At 36.8% G+C, this 22,939-nt stretch overlaps 1 protein-coding gene across 1 annotated transcript; it reads right to left on the bottom strand.

Annotated features, from left to right (window-relative positions):
• Positions 1–2,750: 2,750 nt before the first annotated feature.
• On the bottom strand, positions 2,751–5,121 carry LOC111610919. Its single transcript, XM_023346020.1, has 4 exons — positions 5,020–5,121; positions 4,649–4,795; positions 4,295–4,396; positions 2,751–3,521 (listed from the first exon to the last, which is right to left on the bottom strand). Exons 1-4 carry the CDS (start codon positions 5,119–5,121, stop codon positions 3,216–3,218), a joined length of 657 nt encoding a protein of 218 aa, XP_023201788.1. The 3' UTR covers positions 2,751–3,215.
• Positions 5,122–22,939: the final 17,818 nt, after the last annotated feature.

Here is a 22,939-nt window from a genome sequence, read left to right as displayed (position 1 = left end):
GGACAAACATCAGTTGTTCCTGTTCATCCAGGGGCTGCGGAAGAAGAGAAGAACAGATCCACTAGTGATGGATGATATTATTCACCAACAATAATGTAGCTTACAGTGTTACATAAAACCCTAAATATAAAATGTTCACTCCCAACTGTTGTGACCTGCGTCTAATAACACAACAATTTTACCGGTTGTACTCTGTGTTTTTCTTTCTTGTTAAAATTCTGACGTGATAAACAAACATTAGAGGATGGTTTTGTGCGGAGGATCGGTTTAGCATGATGCGCTCTGAATGTGTCTAAATGTGACTTTTACTACGAAACTTTATGGAGTTCCAGTTGTGTCCGGTAATATCGGATTAAGTTCTATCTTGGTAAAATTATATTTCCAACTAGAAAATTTCGGAAGAAATTTAGCCGGGGCCTGCCAAGGCGCGCCCGTGGCTCTGGGCCCGGCGTTGTCACGCTACAAATCGGCATCGACGCTAAAGAACACCGCAACGTAATCAGTGGCATGCGGAGAATCGCAAGAACGTTAAGTAAGGCGGACGCGCACCATTCAGTATGATTTAAAATTTTCTCAAGGCTTTTATTTTGGAAGTTTTGTTAAACTTAATTTCAAAGGGCCAAACTAATCCCATGCGTAATAGTCCTTGGGTTAAAATAGTTATATAATGCTCAAAACACAAGTAGCTGATGTAAAAATATTCAAGGCTTTTATTTTGAAATTTTCAGTATGCTTCATTTTAAAGTTCTGAACTAATACCACGTGTAAGAGTGCTTTGGATGAAAAAGTCAAATAAAGCCAAAAAGAGCAATTACGTCATGTAAAAATATTCAAGGCTTTTATTTTGAAATTTTCAGCATGCTTCATTTCAAAGGGCCAAACTAATACCATGTGTAACAGTGCTTTGGATGAAAAAGTCAAATAAAGCCAAAAAGAGCAATAACATGATGTAAAAATATTCAAGGCTTTTATTTTGAAATTTTCAGTATGCTTAATTTTAAAGTTCTGAACTAATACCACGTGTAACAGTGCTTTGGATGAAAAAGTCAAATAAAGCCAAAAAGAGCAATTACGTCATGTAAAAATATTCAGGGCTTTTATTGTGAAATTTTCAATATGCTTAATTTTAAAGTTCAAAACTAATCCCATGTGTAACAGTTACTGAGTTAAATCAGTTATATACAGCCCATAGCAGCAATTAGTTCTAAAGGCCAGTTCAGTCAACCTCTGTTTCAACTGAGTATTCCACTATAGATAGAACTACAGTGATGCGTATTTGTAGTCCTGACCACCAGCCAATAGCCTCTTGAGTTCCGTTGCCATGGTAAATAATGGTCTCAGCAGGTGTGAGCTGTGAGTCATACATGCTCAAACACACAATTGTGTTTTTGAGCCAACACGTTTTACTGAAAAAAAGCATTGGAAACAAATCCTTCCTGTGCGGGAACCGTAATACATATTCGAAAAGCGTTTAAAGCGTATCAGAGGGCTATGTGTCTTCTGCGATAGTCCCGAGATTCATATCTGTACCTCAGTCAGAGCATTTACAGCGATGAGAGAAAGAAATGTTGTGCCCAGATCTGAAATTCTATTCAAATACATGGGAGAGAGCCTCAGACAGCCTCAGAAAATCCTGTCGCATGACTTTGCTCTGAAGCACACTGAGAAAAATTTGACCAATGGTTACTTAAAAAAATTGTGGCAACAAAGTGACACGTAATATAATTGAATAGATTTTAGGTTATACAATTTTGATTAAAACGTATTGAATATGTTAACTTAACTTAACTTAAAAAAATTAAGTACATCTTAATAAAAGCAACAGCTGAAATGTGTTGGATTTAGTAATATCAAGCCAAATGATAAGTTACATTGCCAAAAAATATTTAGTAAATCCAAGTCAATTTTACAAGGAAAACTTATTTTTATTTACTAAGTATCTGAGCAAAAATGATTTAGATTTACTAAATATCTGGGGGAAATTGATTCCTATTTACTGATAATCTAGGTGAAATTAACTTATATTTATTAATTAAATGGGTGAAATTGATTTAGATTTACTAAACATCAGCATAAAAATTATTTGGATTAAGTAAATAATATAAATGATATCAACTCATATTGTAGCACATTATTGCTTAATTCAACACATTAACACTGTTGTTCTTATTTATCTGTAGCTAAAATAATTGATAAATTTTAAGTTTTTATTTGTATCATAGGACTTTAAATCTATTCAATAATATTGAATGTCACTTTGTTGCCATAATTTTTCTGTGTCTAATTTACCCAATATCCTGACCAAACTTGAGTGGCATCAAAAAACAACAAATTACAATGCATAAAACAGCAGCAGCATTTATTTGTGCAACTTTATAAAACGTGTTTATCCAGCACCCAACAAGTGCAAAATTCTAAAATACAACAATAAAACAGAGAAGGGGCAATATATATCAGTATCAAGTCAAAAACATAGTGCCACTCTGCTCAAAGTATAGTTAACATGATTTTTTAGAACCATCACATCAACAACAATCAACTTGGACTCAGTTAAGCTTGCTTCAACAATTTATCAATCACATAAGAGTTCACTTTATGTTTAAGAGGCATGCAGAGCACAAAACAAGTATGCACATAAAACGTACCTGGGGAAAACACATGACAAGATGTGAGAGATGTGCGAGACCTTTGAGGCATAAAAACTTCCATTTTCTTTTTTTGTATGTTTATGCTACATCTTGTCACTGTGTTGGGGCCCTTGGCTCCATGACACTTATTTTCCTTTTCGAAAAATAAGTTGAAAGACAGAACTGAACAAAAACATATTATATAAAGTGCAAATGAAACACAACAAAGTTTTGCAGTCTGCAGATCATCACCCTTCAGTGGTGAAGCCTGCATGGACTCTCCAAAAAGGCAATAGTGGATGCTCTATGGTCTATAAAAGGCACAAGGGCTCATGTGACAGACCTGAACAGATCCAAAGCCATATAACAGGCCGCACTACCACATATGAGAACAAGGGGTCAGTCCTTAGAAAAAGGGTGGTTAACTGTAATGTACTGCAAGAAAAAATACACATGCAGAAATCCACTGAACTGAAAATTACCCTAATTGTAACTAACTTCACAGAGCATTTCACAAAGTTTTGCGTGTTGGTTTTCACAGTGACTTTGACTTGTCTATTCCCTTTTGTTTAGCAAGGGTCCGTTTTCTTAAGCCAGTAGTTTATTCCTGAGGCTGTTCACTTTTGGGGAGAGCTTTGAACTATCCAGCCCGAGGAGAAGTTTCTGAAACACTTCAAACGTGTATCTGAGCTCCTTTGGATAGGCAAGATTCACAGCATATGCCAACCCAACAAGCAGGGAGCAAGCCCTTGGAAAGTTACCCAGAGCAGTTAGAATTTTCACGCCGTCCACCACGATACCGATGTCTGGATCCTCTGACATGTTAGCTTTGACATTGTAGATCTTCAGGCTTTGAACAGCAAGGTCCTGTGACACACTGTCTTCATCAGCATCCTGTAATAGCAAGAACATTGTGCATATCAGACAGTACAGCCAAAGGAGAAGGTTCCATTTCCCAAATTGCTTACAACTGTTTGGACAAGAAAATCTGGAGTTTGTCAGCCGTTGCTTGTAATGCACTCTATTTATGTCAGTGTTTTAGACAAATCTGAGATAACACTAAAAAAAATGCACATCATTTAAAAATGAAAAAAAACCCAAATATAAATCAATCATAATAATATATTATATTATTATAATATAATCAATTATACAATGATGAGCTGAACAGTTACAAATATTTCTAAATGAAGTTTCTGAAATTAAATCACATTACACTATTATTTCTTCCTGGCACTGTCTTGATGAATATCTTATTCTGCATTGCCTCAGTCTTTCTGTAAAAATGTCTTTGTATTCACAAAGCAGCGTCTTGGCCATCATTTCTTAGCTCGCTTTTAGGGACAAATTGCAAAGACTTAAAAAAAATCAAGTTATGGTTAGGTAAAGCATTCTTAGGAAAAAAATTACATAAATTACTGACAAGTTTTAAATTATGCCAGTTGGTGAAATCAAATTGAGATAGCATTCTGCACTAGCACTTAAAAATTCCTTAATGGAAAATAAAAATGTAAACACACTTAACAGAGGACAATGATATAGCTTGCCAATAACTACTGGGAGAAATACAGTTATGACTATTTTGTGATTTGACTTTCCAACGAATACCAAGTAAAAGAGATGAGAGAAATCACCTACTTTATATTTTAACATCTACTTCAACTTACATCGTACTCTTTTAAGAGTTGATCTGTAGATTCCCCAAGGTACAGCATCAAACATCGAATGATAACATCTCTGGTCATGTTGATGTCAGGATTGCTTGGAGTCTGAAACGAAAAAAATAAACACCAGGTGGTTTATATTACTGTTAATAAGCTCAAGGATCCTTCCTGTGCCGTCTTGGGGACCAGTGTAATAAAACACTACTGAAACAAATTCTCATGCGATTATTTCATATTCCATTTATAAAGAGAATCACAGGCTAACCTCCAGTAAATTTAAGTAATGATATTCCAGAAGTTTAAACACAAAATTTTGAGAATAAAATATTAGCAACCATAATGCTCAATGAAGGATACCTTGAGTAGGATAGCCTGCAATCTCAACCCCATGTTTCCGCCCTTGGAGTGGAAGAGGTTCAGAAGTCGAGGAGTATATTCATCCAGTTTGGACATGAACTTTGATTCAAGATGCACCATTGTGATTCTGTGAAACTCATCCTGGATCTGAAAGACAAATCATGAAACCAGTTTTAAAGCCTCAAATATTACAAACATACATACTGTTCTTACGACATTTTTCAAAAGCAAGAAGACGGATCAAATTTGATCTATAAAATAGATGACAGTAACGCAACACATTTTGTATCAAATAGCTAAATGCAGAATCACAAATGCAATCCTTCACATTGACTAGGAACATTTCTGATTAGCATGCACTTATAACTCACGTGAGATGTCTCAAATAGAGCGGGCCATCTGGCTTTGATGTCCCCTATACTGGGTGATTGGTTGATGATTTCGTTTCTTCTGTGTGCAAATGTTTTGGCCATTTTTTCTTTTATCAATGCGTTGTTGTCCTTTTTCTTTACTTCAGTAAGCAACTGAATCCTCTCTTGTTCTTGACTTTCTTCATCCTCTCCAGCCGGGTAAGGAGGAAGGAAATTTACCTCTGCTTTTCGAGGCTTTTTTACATTCTTTGCAGACTTCTTGTCCGCAGGGGTCTTGTGTTTCAGTGCATTGCATAACACCTCAGGAACACCGTAGCCTCTGAGTTTGGTGCGATAATTTGACATCTTGTATTTAAGGCTTTGCTGCCAGCCATAGTAACCTGCAAAGGAACCGGGTTCCTTGAGAAAAGGATATTTATTGACAAGTGCCTGAGCAACATCACTTATCTGTGAACCTGATGGATAGGCTGTATAAGTATATACAGTTTCAGCCAGTTTCTCAAGTATGTCTGCCTTGATCTTAGAGGTAGTGAGAAGTGTTCCATTCTTCTTGTAGTCCTCATTGCCTCTTTCAAGGTACATCTCAGTTTCGTATGCAAACTGTGGAATGGGGAACTGCTTTGGCCATGGCTGACAGCGTTCTGCGGTACTGCGCCCAGACAGGATAATGGTGTCCTGTGAAGAAGATGTTCCAGCAGATGACTCTGCATTTGATGCAGTTGACTCTTCAAACGATGCAGAGTCACAGTCAGTGGACTGTTGAACAAAGGAACTGTCCAAACTTTCATGAGCTGCATACAAGTTCAGAAGAATAGGAGAAGTGTGAACAACCTTTATAGTGCCTTTGTGTTTGATAAGATCACTGTTGTGAAGAGTAAAATAATCTTCAAATTCCAAGTCAAAATACTGAAGACTGAACTCAGTAGAAATCCCAAAGGTCTCCTTCACAATATTATGCAGCTCCTCCACAGTGGGCGGGATTCCTGATGGAAGGACCAACTTCTCAATTCGGTCGTCAATTATTACTCTGAGTTTTGCCTCCATCTCTGCCATCCTGACAAGAATAGACAAAAGTTAAATATATTCTTATACAGTACATGAAAAAAAACCTGTATAAAAAAATGTATAAATAAAATCTGTACTTATTTAAGTGGAACACCACACTTATAATCATAACATTAAATGTGTGTTCCATAATTATGATTATTAAATTCCTAAAATGTCAACAAAAAAGGATACTGTTGTTATATTTCCAGAACAATGGGTTTAAAAACAGATGTTATGAGATGTAAAGGTTACCATAATTTATCAAACTTACCTAAAACAAATAACAGATGTGACGTTTGAGTGTAACCAAGCGTTTTCCTCCCACACTGTATGCAGCCAAGGGGTACACATCACCAAGTTTCTGCTGCTCAACAAGAGCCATTTTCCCAGTGTTCTCTAGTTGAAAAGATCTAAGATGCTCTTCATACCATGCATCTAGTAACTTTACAATAAAATGTGCACGGTTGTTTAAAATGGCTATCTGAATAATCTCAGCAAAGTCAGGAAGTCCCCCAGTAGAGCCATACGGCAAGATCATCCCAACAGTGTACTTTGTTCCATAGCAGGTGACAGTGTTAGCTAACTGCACGGAAGACAGAAGCGGTGATGTTTCTCTTAAAGCTTCCTGTATGTCTGAATGCAGCACATCTAAAGGCACCACAGATATTTTTGTGACACACAATGGCTGTTTTCCAACATCTGTATGTAAATGGCATGCCATCATCATCTGATGTTTTGTAGCAAGGGTCACCAATATATTTTTGAAGTTCTTTGTGTGCCTCACAACTTGCTTGAAAAAGCTGTGTTTCGCTTCAAAGCGCATTGTCCATACACCAACCAGAGGCCCATACTCTGCAATCAGTGCAGGGTAATGTTCTAAATAATGGTGTTTGGGTGTCAGTGTCTCTTCAGGAAAAACTGCTAAGAATCTGTCACGATGCTCAGATATTTTAAAGTCAAGGTATGCAATAGTTTCAACTGTATGAACAGGGGCAACCACCAATTCAACTATGTCTTTTAAAGTCAGAAGAACCTGCCAGGCAGCATCATCCTCAGGTACCCGTGAACCAACAATGACTGGCAACAACCGTATTAGGGCCCAATTTTCATGGGCATTTCCTCCTATCGTTCTGCGACGAATGTAGTTTTGAGGGACTGCTTGAGGGCTGTTGGCTTTGTCTGAGCCCTTATAGGGAAAACGTGTGATTAACTCGTTGAGTTCAGTCAAATTAAAGTACTTCTTCTTGGTGAAAGTCTGAAAACACAATGCTAGTTCTCTTGGGACTATTCCTTCAAAAAGGTCATGTAGTGCATCTGGTGGATACCCAGACACAAAATGAAAGTGATTCAGTTTATCAGTCAATGGACACGACCGCTTAACGCCAAAGCAATGGGTTAAATTTGGATTTTCTCTCACAGTTTGCACATGCAAACTATGGTCCTTCTTTGTCCGAGGTGGAAACACTCCAGTCCGCACTTCGTGTGTCTGGTACTCTGAAGAATGTCCAAGACAAAATCTACAGATGTACGGCCCCGTGAAACTTTCAACTAGTCCACTAATTGAATGTGCACCGAGATTATCGGCTACAACACAGTGTACAGTTCCTTTAACTCTTTTTCCAACACTGGAAATGAAAATCCCGTCCTGTTCTAGAGTGGCAAGATCTTTCAAGAGGGGTTCCAAAACTGCTTTGTATTCAAACTGTTTGACATCAACAGCTTTGCAAAGTAAAGCTAGGTGTATCGACGTTAATGCAGACTGCAACTGGAAAGGTACATTTGCCAAAATCCAATAAACGGCTGTTATTTTGTGTTTTTTTTTTTGAAGTTCCTAGTGGGTTGCACACCTCAAAGTCATCGACATAAAGGATTATAGAGAGTTTTGTCTCTTCTCCAGCATAGAAGGCATTTTGCTTGAAAAGTTTGCCATCAAAAGTTGACGTAATATATCCAGTACTGTTTAAATGTCTGGATGAGATTCCCTCTGCAATGTGTTTATTCTTCAAAACCTTCTGCAAAGTCTCGAGAATAGGTACATATTGAAAGGTCTTGTTCTTTTGGGAATCAAGAATATATTCAACAGGATCAACACACTGGAAATGCTCCTTAAAATACCTTCTTCTCTTAAAAGCTGAACCAAGTGGACCACCTACAGCAAGTGCTGTACTAATGGGATGGAAGTTGCACAACTGTTCTGCCAAGTCTGTTATGATGGCCTGGTCAACAATGCTCTTATTTAACTTCAATGTTGAATCAAGTATATCTCTAACAACTTCAACAGATGCTGAAGATGAAATGAACTGAAGGTCTTCAACCAAGGCATCAATGCACTTCACTGAGGCATTATAGACACTTTCTAGCTTCAGCAGAAGTAAACCGATTCTTTGAAGAACCAAGTATGAAGCACTTTCCTTATCACAATCTAAACTTGTGCCCTCATTATCACTGGCCTCTAATGAATCAGAATGGTCAACAATCTGATCGTGGTGACTCTCATACACACCTTGCTTAAAATCGCTCGAAGAATAGGATTTGTGTGTTCTACTTTTGTGTTTCAAAAATGTATTGTATATATTTGTCCGAAAGCTGCATCCTTCAAATACACAAAAGACAGTTTCGTGGCTCTTCAGGTGATTTCCTATATGCTGAAAGCAGTCCCTCTCTGTAGAACAACTAGCACTGCAAACTAAACACTTAAAAGCAGAGATGATTCCTGGCTGTATACTGACATGAGCTGTATGATACCTGGACAAATGTGTGCGAAGGGCACCCTGTGTTTTAAATGTGCAAGGACAACTGTCATATAGACATGGCTGGGTTTGCCCACGACCAAATGTTGCGTGTTGTAGTCTGTAATGTTTTAGTAGATTCCCCTTTGTTGCAGACAAAGACTTGCAGATCTTACACTGCCACCCCATAGGCCAGAACCTAAGACAATAAGAAAAAAAGGTGTTTTTAAATTAGTGTATAAATAGTAGCCTACATCACTAATAGATCTAGTAATTAAATAATGTGCCAGGGCTGAACAATTAATCAAAATTTGATCAAAATTGCAATACAGCCTACTGCGATTTTCAAATCACAGGAGGTACAATATTTCTTAAATCTTAAAAAAATGATTTTAAATGAAATGTTCTGCTGCAAAGATGTCCTGGCCTACACATCATAATCTAGAGACTTAAAAAAAAACATCTGTTACACATCCCTGCAAGAATCGTGCCATAATCATCTTAATATTTTCAATGAAAATAAGAAAACAATTATACAAAATTATATTTCCCTCAGAAATTGCAAATCATTTCGCAACTGTAATGTCACTGAAAAGATCATCACAATTAAGTATTTTTTCAAAATCATCCAGCTCTATAATATACCAACTATGGATGAATACCTCATCCAATCCCACTTCAAAAAATGAACTATCGTTTTAAGATGTTAGACAAAAATATGAAACAGATTTTAAAGTAATATGCACATCAACAAATGCAAAACAATAAATATTAAAATCAAAGATGCCCAAAACGGACTAACGAAACATTTCTCTCACTCTCTCTGTGGCAGATCAGAGTCAGTACGAAGCTCTACGTACTGATTTCAACCCAACATTCACAGACGCACCTCACTGTAACTGTTTATCTGTCAGTGTGAGCTGCAACCACAGTTTGAAAGCATAACGTTTTTCCGAGAAAACAGGAAAAAACGAGGAAGCCGTTTGTGCCATCTGAATGTAACTAACGTAACGTTAATGGAGAGCCTCAGTGAGAGCCGGTGAACTTGGGTTTAGCAAAACACCAGCCTTTGTGCTCAAAACACAATAACAGACTTTCGATGAAAATAACGCCAAATTAAAAGAAGAAAGAAGAAACAGCGCACTTTGTCTCAAAATGTAACTATGCAAAACGGCTTCCGAAATGTGTAACGTTATAAAAACTGATTAGAAATCTGCTTTTAACATGCTACTTGAGTAAAAATGTTACTTGAGTACATTTTAATTGTAAAAACTAAATGCAGTAACTTTAAACGATTAGCCTTCTCACCGTTGAAAACAACGTCTGTTCCTCCATTATGGTGCCAAACATGCTAGCTAGCTTGTTAAGGTGGGGGAGGGGGAGCTTGGGCTGAGGCCAAAAAACTCAATTAAATAAAAGAGTAGCTTGTATTCTACGGCCACTATATAACGGTATGACGTTAGTCACATTAAATTGTGACATTGAGACTACTTTTTCAATCATTGCAATGCATTTAGTCAAATCAAAGACGACATAGATTGACTTCGAATAACTTAATTGACTTGCTGTACAGTAAAGTTGCTATGTTTGGTAATTTGCAGTAACTTAAGACAATGTTTAACTGCTACAGACACTTGAATTGTTTAACTAAGAACAATTAAAACATGTCTTACCTTTAAGCAAACGGTAGTCCATGAAATGCCAAGCAGACTCGGTGTTCCTGTGATGAAAATGCCTTGGGCGGAAAAATCAAGGCCTCCCAAATGAGTAAAATTTATCAATTTTCTGCACTTTTGACTTTACCAATGAAAATAAATAAATTCTACTTATTGTTTTTCTGCTGATTTTATTTAAATAAAAACAGAGTAAAATGCAATTAAAAAAATGTTCAAATTTGGTTAATTCAGCTCAGTGAGATTCCAAACTGCACACAGTCTTTTTTATTATGTATAGTTTGCTCTTATTTATTTAGTAAATATTAATTAACCCTGATCACAGTTTTTTCAGTGCACCGTGACAGAAAACCGTACGGTCTAGATAAATTTCGAAAACATTTTACCGGAGCAGACAGGCGTATCAATGTCAGGACCGATTTTGATACTAATCGTGCGATATTTGTGGGCGTGATGGCGATTTCAAAAATGATTGGGGCTGAAAAAGTTGTCTTCATCTCTCACTCTAAGCAGCCAGAGACGCACTCTAACTTTAGGAAAAATGAGAAACTTTGGGTCGCTTAGAGGCAAATTGTGGACAAACCGTAACTGGTATCGACGAGCCGTCTTCACTTTCGAAGAGATCACAGACGTATCTACAAAATGAAATTTGAATGGCATTTCTAGGTGAATTTGTGACGACACAGAAAATCCTCAAAAATTGGGTATTTCTAGGATTTTTCCCATTGACTTATAATGGGGTTTTTTTCGTAGTTTTTTGCGAATTATGTCGCCACGTTAAGCCCAAATCCCACCAGAAGTAATAGCTGGAATGGCGTGAATTTTCTGCACGTTTTGATACCTCATTTGTAGGTGTGCACCAAGCGGTATGAGCCGCATTAACGGTTACGGAAGAAAAACAAAGAAGAAGAAAGAAACACTTTCTCCGACAATAGTAATAGGTTCCTGCCATTGCTTTGCATGGCAGGCCCCAATTATTTACTATCATTTGTAATAAAGTGATGCCAACACCACGGATTCAACAGTGAGGAGTTTGTTCAAGTCATCTTAAAGATGGAAAGAGTCAATGTTGTGCTGATTCTGAGTAACTGAATGATTAACTGAATGACTTTTTATTCATTTCAGAGTTCAATCAGCGAGGTTATTCATTTTGTGATGGTCCTAGTCTAAGAAAGAAAGAAACAAAGAAAGAAAGCAGCAAATGTACATGTTGGTTCCCCTGAAAATACGGATAAATTAAGTCATTGTAGGGTTAAAGTAATTTGAAGAGGGAGAAGCGTATAAACAAGTCAAGTCAATGACGAGTCAATGACTTGATGCATTCTGCATTTTTAACTCGGTTAACTTAACTTTTTGTTTTTTTACTGACTTTAATACATTTAAATCGCTACGTTGTTTGATAAGTAGAATGGAAATGACTTTCTTTGAAAATTGCTTTGTAAATAAAATTTAAGATCATGGTTTTTGACAACCTGTACCTGCTAAAACACCAGGCAACGGTATGTAGGAAAATGCAATTTGAAATTTTTAGAAATTTCTTAGTTTTGCCTCAAAAATGAACTTTTGATGTTACAAAAAAAAAATTAAAAATTAAAAATACCAATCTTTGCTTTATAAAACCCAAACCCAAAAAACATTGCTCATCATTTCTCTTCAGTCCAATCCGATGGTCAAATTTCTTAATTCAATTCAGTTGATTTATAAAACGCTAATTTACAAGACCATTTACAAAAAAAGTCATTTCCATTCTACTTATCAAACAACGTAGCGATTTAAATGTATTAAAGTTAGTAAAAAAACAAAAAGTTAAGTTAACCGAGTTAAAAATGCAGAATGCATCAAGTCATTGACTCGTCATTGACTTGACTTGTTTATACGCTTCTCCCTCTTCAAATTACTTTAACCCTACAATGACTTAATTTATCCATATTTTCAGGGGAACCAACATGTACATTTGCTGCTTTCTTTCTTTGTTTCTTTCTTTCTTAGACTAGGACCATCACAAAATGAACTAGAAAATTTCGGAAGAAATTTAGCCGGGGCCTGCCAAGGCGCGCCCGTGGGGTTTGGGCCCGGCGTTGTCACGCAACAAATTGGCATCGACGCTAAAGAACGCCGCAACATAATCAATGGCACGCGGAGAACTGCAAGAACGTTAAGTAAGGCGGACGTGCACCATTCAGTACGATTTAAAATTTTTGTCAAGGCTTTTATTTTGGAAGTTTTGTTAAACTTCATTTCAAAGGGCCAACCTAATCCCATGAATAACAGTCATTGGATAAAATCAGTTATATAATGCTCAAAACAGCAATAATCTCATGTAAAAATTCTCAAGGCTTTTATTTTGAAATTTTCAGTATGCTCCATTTTAAAGTTCTGAACGAATCCCATGTGTAACAGTGCTTTGGATGAAAAAGTCACATAAAGCCAAAAAGCGCAATTACCTGATGTAAAAATATGCAAGGCTTTTATTTTGAAATTATTATTATGCTCCATTTTAAAGTTCCGAACTAATCCCATGTGTAACAGTGCTTTGGATGAAAAAGTCACATAAAGCCAAAAAGCGCAATTACCTGATGTAAAAATATTCAAGGCTTTTATTTTGAAATTATTATTATGCTCCATTTTAAAGTTCCGAACAAATCCCATGTGTAACAGTGCTTTGGATGAAAAAGTCATATACGGCCAAAAAGAGCAATTACATGACGTAAAAATATTCAAGGCTTTTATTTTGAAATTTTCAGTATGCTTCATTTCAGAGGGCCAAACTATTCCATTGTGTAACAGTGCTTTGGATGAAAAAGTCACATAAAGCCAAAAACAGCAATTACCTGATGTAAAAATATTCAAGGCTTTTATTTTGAAATTATTATTATGCTTAATTTTAAAGTTCCAAACTAATCCCATGTGTAACAGTTCCTGAGTTAAATCAGTTATATACAGCCCATAGCAGCAAATAGTTCTAAAGGCCAGTTCAGTCCTGATCTGTTTCAACTGAGGGTTCCACTATAGATAGAACTACAATGATGCGTATCTGTAGTGCTAATCAGCAGCCAATAGCCTCTTGAGTTCCGTTGCTATGGTAAATAATGGTCTCAGCAGGGTGTGAGCTCTGAGCTCTGAGCTCTCAAACACACAATTGTGTGTTTGAGCAAACACGTTTTACTGAAAAAAAGCATTGGAAACAAATCCTTCCTGTCCGGGAACCGTAATACATATTCGAAAAGCGTTTGGAGCGTATCAGAGGCCTATGTGTCTTCTGCGATAGTCCCGAGATTCATATCTGTACCTCAGTCAGAGCATTTACAGCGATGAGAGACAGAAATGTTGTGCCCAGATCTGAAATTCTATTCAAATACATGGGAGAAAGCCTCAGACAGCCTCAGAAAATCCTGTCGCATGACTTTGCTCTGAAGCACCGTGACAGAAAACCGTACGGTCTAGATAAATTTCGAAAACATTTTACCGGAGCAGACAGGCGTATCAATGTCAGGACCGATTTTGATACTAATCGTGCGATATTTGTGGGCGTGATGGCGATTTCAAAAATGATTGGGGCTGAAAAAGTTGTCTTCATCTCTCACTCTAAGCAGCCAGAGACGCACTCTAACTTTAGGAAAAATGAGAAACTTTGGGTCGCTTAGAGGCAAATTGTGGACAAACCGTAACTGGTATCAACGAGCCGTCTTCACTTTCGAAGAGATCACAGACGTATCTACAAAATGAAATTTGAATGGCATTTCTAGGTGAATTTGTGACGACACAGAAAATCCTCAAAAATAGGGTATTTCTAGGATTTTTCCCATTGACTTATAATGGGGTTTTTTTCGTAGTTTTTTGCGAATTATGTCGCCACGTTAAGCCCAAATCCCACCAGAAGTAATAGCTGGAATGGCGTGAATTTTCTGCACGTTTTGATACCTCATTTGTAGGTGTGCACCAAGCGGTATGAGCCGCATTAACGATTACGGAAGAAAAATAAAGAATTATAACTAGAAAATTTCGGAAGAAATTTAGCCGGGGCCTGCCAAGGCGCGCCCGTCGGGCATGGGCCCGGCGTCGTCACGCTACAAATCGGCGTCGACGCTAAAGAACGCCGCAACGTAATCAGTGGCACGCGGAGAATCGCAAGAACGTTAAGCGAGGCGGACGTGCACCATTCAGTATTATAAAGTAAGTATATCAGCTAAAATCAGCAGAAACGCTAATGTTAGCGTCATTGCTTTCATCAGTATGTGGGAAATCACTAGGATATTTTCTGTAATTGAGTTACTCCATTCAGTATACTAAACATTGCTAAAAAGTAAAATAAATAGCTAATAGCTTATTGAAGCTAAAATGCTAACGCTAATGAACCTTGCATTGAACTGTTTAGTAACAGTTCAATGCTCATAAACTGCAGGAAGGCAGTTCATTAGCATTTACCTAATGATTGTCACAAATATAAATTTTCAATAACGCACACACACACAACATATTACAGTTTAAAAATATATATTGACCTTATGTTAAAGATTTCTACAAACGTTTTACAGGTAAAGTTTACAATGAACCAAAATTACAACATTTAAAGAATACCATAAATTTAAGAATCTAATGTCTCTGCAATAAAAAGAAATTGCTATCTTTTTTATTTTTAAACAACACCTCATATTGTTAAATAACTGATTTTATGTATTCAAGTTTTAAATATTACATTTGAGTTTGCATGGATGTAAAATTACTGCTCAGTTTAAAAATTACAGTATTTTTAAACTGAGCAGTTTAAAAATATGCTCAGTATTTTTAAACTGCTCAGCTAAACTTCGCTCTTTAGCTCGTTAGCTTGTCGATGTTTCAGTTTTATTCGCTGGGAAAATTAATAATCAGCTTGAGGTGACTCTGCTGCACTCTAGTGGCGAGAAGCCGTAATGTTGGTTGGTAAGAATCGGAAGGCATTATGGGATATGTAGTTTGTAGTCAATTCGTGCTCAAAACCTATTTTAAGTCAATCAATGGGGCTGTAAAACGGTGGTAGGGGGGAGAGGGCCACATAAAATGATGTAGCCGGCCACATGTGGCCCGCGGGCCTTGAGTTTGACACATGTGCAATAGAGGATCTATCTGCTGCTCATGCAAAACAGTCTATTTTAATCCCATGTGTAATAGTCATTGGGTTAAATCAGTTATATAATGCTGAAAACGCAAGTAGTTGATGTAAAAATATTCAAGGCTTTTATTTTGAAATTTTCAGTATGCTTAATTTCAAAGTTCCGAACGAATCCCATGTGTAACAGTGCTTTGCATGAAAAAGTCAAATAAAGCCAAAAAGAGCAATTACATGATGTAAAAATATTCAAGGCTTTTATTTTGAAATTTTCAGTATGCTTCATTTCAAAGGGCCAAACTAATACCATGTGTAACAGTGCTTTGGATGAAAAAGTCAAATAAAGCCAAAAAGAGCAATTACATGATGTAAAAATATTCAAGGCTTTTATTGTGAAATTTTCAATATGCTTAATTTTAAAGTTCAAAACTAATCCCATGTGTAACAGTTACTGAGTTAAATCAGTTATATACAGCCCATAGCAGCAATTAGTTCTAAAGGCCAGTTCAGTCCTGATCTGTTTCAACTGAGCGGTCCACTATAGTTAGAACTACAGCGATGCGTATTTGTAGTCCAAACCAGCAGCCAATAGCCTCTTGAGATCCGTTGCTATGGCAAATAATGGTCTCAGCAGGGTGTGAGCTCTGAGCTCTGAGCTGTCAAACACACAATTGTGTTTGAGCAAACACGTTTTACGGACAAAAAGCATTGGAAACAAATCCTTCCTGTTCGGGAACCGTAATACATATTCGAAAAGCGTTTGGAGCGTATGAGAGGTCAATGTGTCTTCTGCGATAGTCCCGAGATTCATATCTGTACCTCACTCAGAGCATTTACAGCGATGAGAGAAAGAAATGTTGTGCCCAGATCTGAACCGAGATCGGCTCTCACTCTAATTTGAGCAAAAATGAGAAACTTTGGGTCGCTTAGAGGCAAATTGTGGACAAACCGTAACTGGTATCGACGAGCCGTCTTCACTTTCGAAGAGATCACAGACGTATCTACAAAATGAAATTTGAATGGCATTTCTAGGTGAATTTGTGACGACACAGAAAATCCTCAAAAATAGGGTATTTCTAGGATTTTTCCCATTGACTTATAATGGGTTTTTTTTCGCAGTTTTTTGCGAATTATGTCGCCACGTTAACCCCGAATCCCACCAAAAATAATAGCTCCAATGGCGTGAATTTTCTGCACGTTTTGATACCTCATTTGTAGGTGTGCACCCAGCGGTATGAGCCGCATTAACGGTGACGGAAGAAAAATAAAGAAGAAGAATATTAAAGAGACGCTTCTCTCCGACAATAGTAATAGGTTCCTGCCATTGCTTTGCATGGCAGGCCCCAATAACTTCGCTGATTGAACTCTGAAATGAATAAAAAGTCATTCAGTTAATCATTCAGTTACTCAGAATCAGCACAACATTGACTCTTTCCATCTTTAAGATGACTTGAACAAACTCCTCACTGTTGAATCCGTGGTGTTGGCATCACTTTATTACAAATGATAGTAAATAATTGGAAATATAATTTTACCAAGATAGAACTTAATCCGATATTACCGGACACAACTGGAACTCCATAAAGTTTCGTAGTAAAAGTCACATTTAGACACATTCAGAGCGCATCATGCTAAACCGATCCTCCGCACAAAACCATCCTCTAACGTTTGTTTATCACGTCAGAATTTTAACAAGAAAGAAAAACACAGAGTACAACCGGTAAAATTGTTGTGTTATTAGACGCAGGTCACAACAGTTGGAAGTGTACATTTTATATTTAGGGTTTTATGTAACACCGTAAGCTACATTATTGTTGGTGAATAATATCATCCATCACTAGTGGATCTGTTCTTCTCTTCTTCCGCAGCCCCTGGATGAACAGGAACAACTGATGTTTGTCCGTTCTGTAGGACACAATTTCCCTTTAAGGAGAAAAAAATCAAAGTTTAGTTTGTTTTACATCGTTGTTTTTCAGCACACGCAAATGATAGAGCGCTTAATAAATTAAAATAAAGGTTGTTCATTTACATTATATTCATTTAGACCAAAAAGGAAAGTTATTAGTTATACTCTACAATTCAGAGTAGAATTCAATTTTTAACGAGATCCGAATTTTTTAAAAGTTTTGACCAACCTTAAAGTGTCTTCAGCTCGTGGAGCCGTTTCAGTGAAGTTAGCGTTCATGGAGGGAAACTTGCTGCTGCTGTTCTGCTCGGTCAGAATGTTGCTGATGTCAGAAAAATCTGCTGTCATGTCATGAGCTGTAAAAAAAAAAAAAAAATTAACAACCATGTTTGCAAAAAGAAGTGGCAAGACCGTATTTTCACTTAAGACTTATAAGATAGTTTCATGATTTTGGTTATGCCTGTAGAATTTAAACTGAGGTAACACTGAACAATAAATCGTTGGGTAAATAGTTTGAAAAAAGAAAAGATATTAAAGACACGCTAACCTAAATGGCTGCAAATGCAACCATTGCTGAAAATGAATCAAACTCATGTGTAATGTTTTGTCTTAGTGTAATGTTTCACCTCTCTGCAAAACTTTGAGTCACTAAGCTTTATTCTTTTTAAACCCTTGCTATTTGATCAGTTTGATTTTAGAAGGGGAACAATGCCTTTTTAATATAACAGAAACATAAAATCTAGTCTTTTTACATCTTTAAGATGACTAGAACAAGACTCACTGTGAACACTGAGGGCGATGAGTTCAGCCAAAAGTAAAACATTCAGGATTCCCAAAGATACAGCCGCACGGAGGCAGAGCCTCTTTGGAGCTGCTCCAACCTTAACAAAAACCTCAACCTTAGCAAAATTGAATTCAATACATACTAGATTTCTCTGTAACTTTGTTCTTACCTGTGTGATTAGATGCAGTTTTTCCAACAGGTTCCATATTGACGTAAATTTCCTCCATCGCTTCAGACTCTGTTGGCTTTAAACATTGACTATAAAATCCACAGCAGTAGTGGAACTAAGTGGAAAAAAACTGTGGGAAAGAGATGAGATGTCTGGTGTTCAACAAAACAAAAGGTAAACGTATTTTAGAGATAACGATCAAATAAAGAAATTCATGAGCGCAGATTCAATATTAGTTTCTTAAATATCTTACACAACATAAAATTCTTGAAGGTTTCAATAGTTTCATAAGTTCATATTTGCTGATTCGGTTCTGTATCAATGAATATTTATTTATCCTTTTTCTTTATTTTCCTTCAGCTTGGTTAATCCTACTCATAATAAACACTTTACACTTTTCCATGGGTGAAAAATAATTGACTTTTTCCATCTTTAAGATGACACAAAATTAAAAATAGTTTTAAATCACTGATATAAGGATGAAAAAATACATCTGATGTTATGATGTTCTTGCTTCATCTTGCTCCTGCGGATGGCTGTGTCCAAAAAATATTTCCTAAAGGCTAATAAATTATTGGAGCAGATGACTGGTTCCCTCCTTGGTCATATGGACCCAACAGTTTTACAGGTCTCATTCTGTCCTGATAACTAGTCACAGCCTTGCTCTCGGTAAAAACAACTATCATCTTTGTATTTTGCTTTCTAAATCCTCTTTTAACCCTGTTTCTTGTCCAGTAGCAGAAACACTTACATTAAGAAACCACAGGTGTTGAACTGAAATCCTCCTTTAGTCCAGAAAATGTAAAATACCTGAATTGCATTATTACAAAACTTCTATAACCGTTGGATCGAATAATTATGGAATTGTACGTATTTATTCATATTTTAAAGATATGTACTTTTAGGACAGCCATCTAGTAAAAACAAGCTGCATGAGCTGGCTAGTACTGTCTAAAACTCAGTCACCATATCTTCTAAACAGCCATCAGGCAGATCAACAGTTTGACAAACAGTTTGCTTTGTGAAGCACCGCCTCGCTGGGAGGGAATCAAAAGGCTAACATGCCAATCAGGTGCAAGTTGGGCGGGTTAAAGTAAGAGAAACGAGATACTCCATTCAAAGCATGATGAAGACCAGCAAGCAAAACAATCACAGAGTGGATATAGTAGAATATCAGCGTTCAGCATATACAGGATAGAAGATTTGACTGAATCAAGACATTGCCCAGAAGTTCAGACTGGGAAGCTAACTGGCAAATTACTAGCTAAGTATGTGGAGCAGGAAAATAGACCGTATTTACTTTAATTTATGCAAACCAATTGCCTCAAAAAGATTCAATTACTGCAACATATAAAAGACAAGTGTAGTTACACCGTGTGATTTTGGCAAACAATATTCTTAAACTCATCCGGAATATTATTCTCCACAAAACTTCTTTTATTTTCTGCCTACAGCAGCAGCAGCAATATATTTGCTACATAGATTAAAGATTCATGGTTTCATTATTTGACATGGTTGTTCTGTTCAAAACCTTTTGGTTTGCTTGAGCAGAAATGGCGTAGTGTCTGGGTTTGTTAAAATGTTCAACTTTTACCACCCAAAATCCTCATTACTTTCAAATAGTTCACTTTTTATTTTATCTTAGTTGTTGCATGGACTCAACTTAAATATATTAACTTATAAAGCATTTTTTTTTTATATATCCAAATGTTCCTGCCACTTGCTTAAGATGAGTACAAACAACAAGTCGATGATAATTAAGTGATGTTCGCTTGAACTTTTTTTTAAGTCTAATGTCTTATTTTACAGTGAGGAAGGCCAGAGTCTAGCTTTAGCAGATGGCTGAAGGCGTCTGATCCGCTTCAAACTCAGTACCTGTTTGCTTTACGGCAAAACTTTGGTAAGGTTAAATTTAGTGGCTAAAGAAAGTCAGACGGTTTATTCTCCGATGTGAGAAATCCCTTGAAGTCGTCAAGTTTCTTGTTTGATCAGATCTTGTTAGTCAGTATGATTACTAATTATCGGTTGATTCTTTTGTATCTAGATGCAATGTAATCATTCAATTCACAATTGAAGTTTTATTATGGGGATGCAGCAGATAAAATATTTCATAGTATATTTCACTGATTCCTTTCAGCCTAGGCTCCCTGAAAAGGAAAAATGACCTTTCAGAGAAATATAATTTTGATTGCTTTGAGTTTAATGATATTTTACTTAATCTGACTGATATGATCTTCTTTAGCGCAAACTGATGCTTCGCATTGATCATTTATAAGCTTATCAATCACAAGAGGTGTTGTACTGTCTGTTAGTGAACATTAGTGAACAGCATCATTAGGACCAAGGAACAAAAGCTGCAGATCATTTTAAAGGTAACAAAACAATTCACCATCTTGTGAGCAACTCTTGGAGCATGGTTGTGTAGTGAGTATGTTTAATTTTAATTTTTAGGTAAAGTGTACCAATAGCAAACTTAGTCAATGTTATCATAAGTTGGGCTAGTTGTCAGAAGATGTAAGTAAGTATCGGTGAGAGGGAGTATTTAAGAAAAAACACAAATTCACTGATTTAATTGTTGGCTGATAGCCAGCATATATTTAAATTTGTGCAACAAACACCAAAAGAAAAAAAATACTATATAAAAAACGGAATGGCTATTCAGTTTGATAAATATTTACACATTGAATAAATCAATATAAATCCAAGGGCACACATTAAAACATCAAATCTAAATAAATAATATGAATTATATTAATTATTTTAATACAGACTGATGGTTCACATTGATCATTTAAAAGTTTTAATAATGAAAAATTTAAAGAATTAGAGGTGTACTATATTTTATTAGTGAACACACTAAAGTGTGTAAGATAATGGGTGGAGGGAAAGCTGAAAGATACATATGAGCAACCTCACCATGGCCTGTTTAGTCCCTGTCAGATATTGTTCAGAAGTACGTGTACAGATGAGGAACATTTCCTGAAATGTATTACACTAGCAAGTGTTACAGAAAAAAAAAAAAAATCTATGAGTTTCAAATGTATTTAAACCAAGATTTACTATTTTGGAGAAAACATGAATTGGTGGGAAGATCAGTGTTGATTCAACAGCAAGAAAAAAACCTGAACAAAATCATTCACAATGATGCCGGGACAAATTCTGGAAAAGTCTGGACAAATTCTTTAACTGCGGAAAGATAAAAGTTAAATTTGAGCAGCCTCACGTAGGCCTGTTTACTGTCTGTCACATGTTCTTCAGAAGTACGTGTACAAATGAGGAACATTTACTGAAATGTTTCACACTAGCAAGTGTTACAGAAAAAAAATCTATAAGAGTTTAAAATTTAAGTGATGAAGGAAATCACAAACTCATAGTTAGCACTGACTAATCGTGCTACCATAAAATAAAGCAGTAAAACAGTTAAAACTCTAGGCTTTCTGTAGAGGTATGTGTTCAGTCTTACGGGTGCGCGCACGCACACACACACACACACACACACACACACACACACACACACACACACACAGACAGACAAGCACCCATGGCAGGGGGGTCTGAGTGGGGACATATGCAGATTCCAAGAGCTGATAGCAGACCCGATCAGGAAGATATTCCGTTTTAAAACCAGAGACTGACCATCATTGTTATCAATTCTTTGCCAGAGGATGTCAGTGACATAGAGTTTCCTTGCACAACATGTGTTTTGACCCCAAAGGTCATGAGAATCACCCAACTAGGATTTTTTTTAACCTGTCTCGCAGAGCCCTTCCCCGTTTCCGCAGTGTCTCAGGAGGATATTCCGTTTAAAACCGGGGGGTAACTACAACATCCTATTTAAATATACTATATTGTATATTATTCTCAATTATCTAACACTTATTGTTTTTCATACTTTCATTGTATTATTCTTAAAACTCATAATTTCCATACTTTACTTGTATTATTCTTACAACTCATACAGGTCTGAAGGCGTGGGAAAAACGGATCTGTGTGGGGGGATGGGTGGGAAAGGAGGGGGAGGGGCATCCTGTGACCGGAAATCAAAATCTATTAGTCATCAATCAATCATCCATCAAACTCCGATTAAAATTTGACAGAAGGGTGCCTATAGAGTCTCTCTAAAGTCCAACAGGTTCGGTCGGTTCGTGAGTCCAGCAGCAACAGCAGACAGCAGAAAGGATCATCGGGGCCCCCCTTCCCTCCATTCAGGACATTTCATCCCAGCGCTGCGTGTCCCGAGGCCGAAACATCGTCAGTGACCCCTCACACCCCCACCATGGACTGGTCTCCCTGCTGCCCTCTGGAAAGAGGTTCTGCAGCATCCGGTGCAGGTCCACCTGGTTCTGAAACAGCTTTTTCCCATTTGCTATCAGACTGCTGAACTCTTAACTGGACTGCACTTAAAATCTGGTCTCCACTTTATACCTTGCACATGTACAGAGCTAAGTAACTTCCTTTTTACTGTCAGTCCTGCACTTTATATTTTATATTTATATTCATATTTTATACTGTATTTTATTTTATTC

The sequence above is a fragment of the Xiphophorus maculatus genome, chromosome 14 (assembly GCF_002775205.1).
Source record: "Xiphophorus maculatus strain JP 163 A chromosome 14, X_maculatus-5.0-male, whole genome shotgun sequence".
Taxonomy (NCBI): Eukaryota; Metazoa; Chordata; class Actinopteri; order Cyprinodontiformes; family Poeciliidae; genus Xiphophorus; species Xiphophorus maculatus.
This window is presented reverse-complemented; position numbering and strand designations above follow the sequence as displayed.

What these genes read in the sequence shown, in the direction of transcription:
- LOC111610919 (XM_023346020.1), bottom strand. Translation starts at nt 5,121, where the DNA reads ATGGCCAAAACATTTGCACACAGAAGAAACGAAATCATCAACCAATCA. An exon ending in CTCTATTTGAGACATCTCAC is followed by an intron (nt 4,796 to 5,019) that starts GTGAGTTATAAG and finishes TTTGTCTTTCAG; the next exon opens with ATCCAGGATGAGTTTCACAG. An exon ending in TGCAGGCTATCCTACTCAAG is followed by an intron (nt 4,397 to 4,648) that starts GTATCCTTCATT and finishes TTTTCGTTTCAG; the next exon opens with ACTCCAAGCAATCCTGACAT.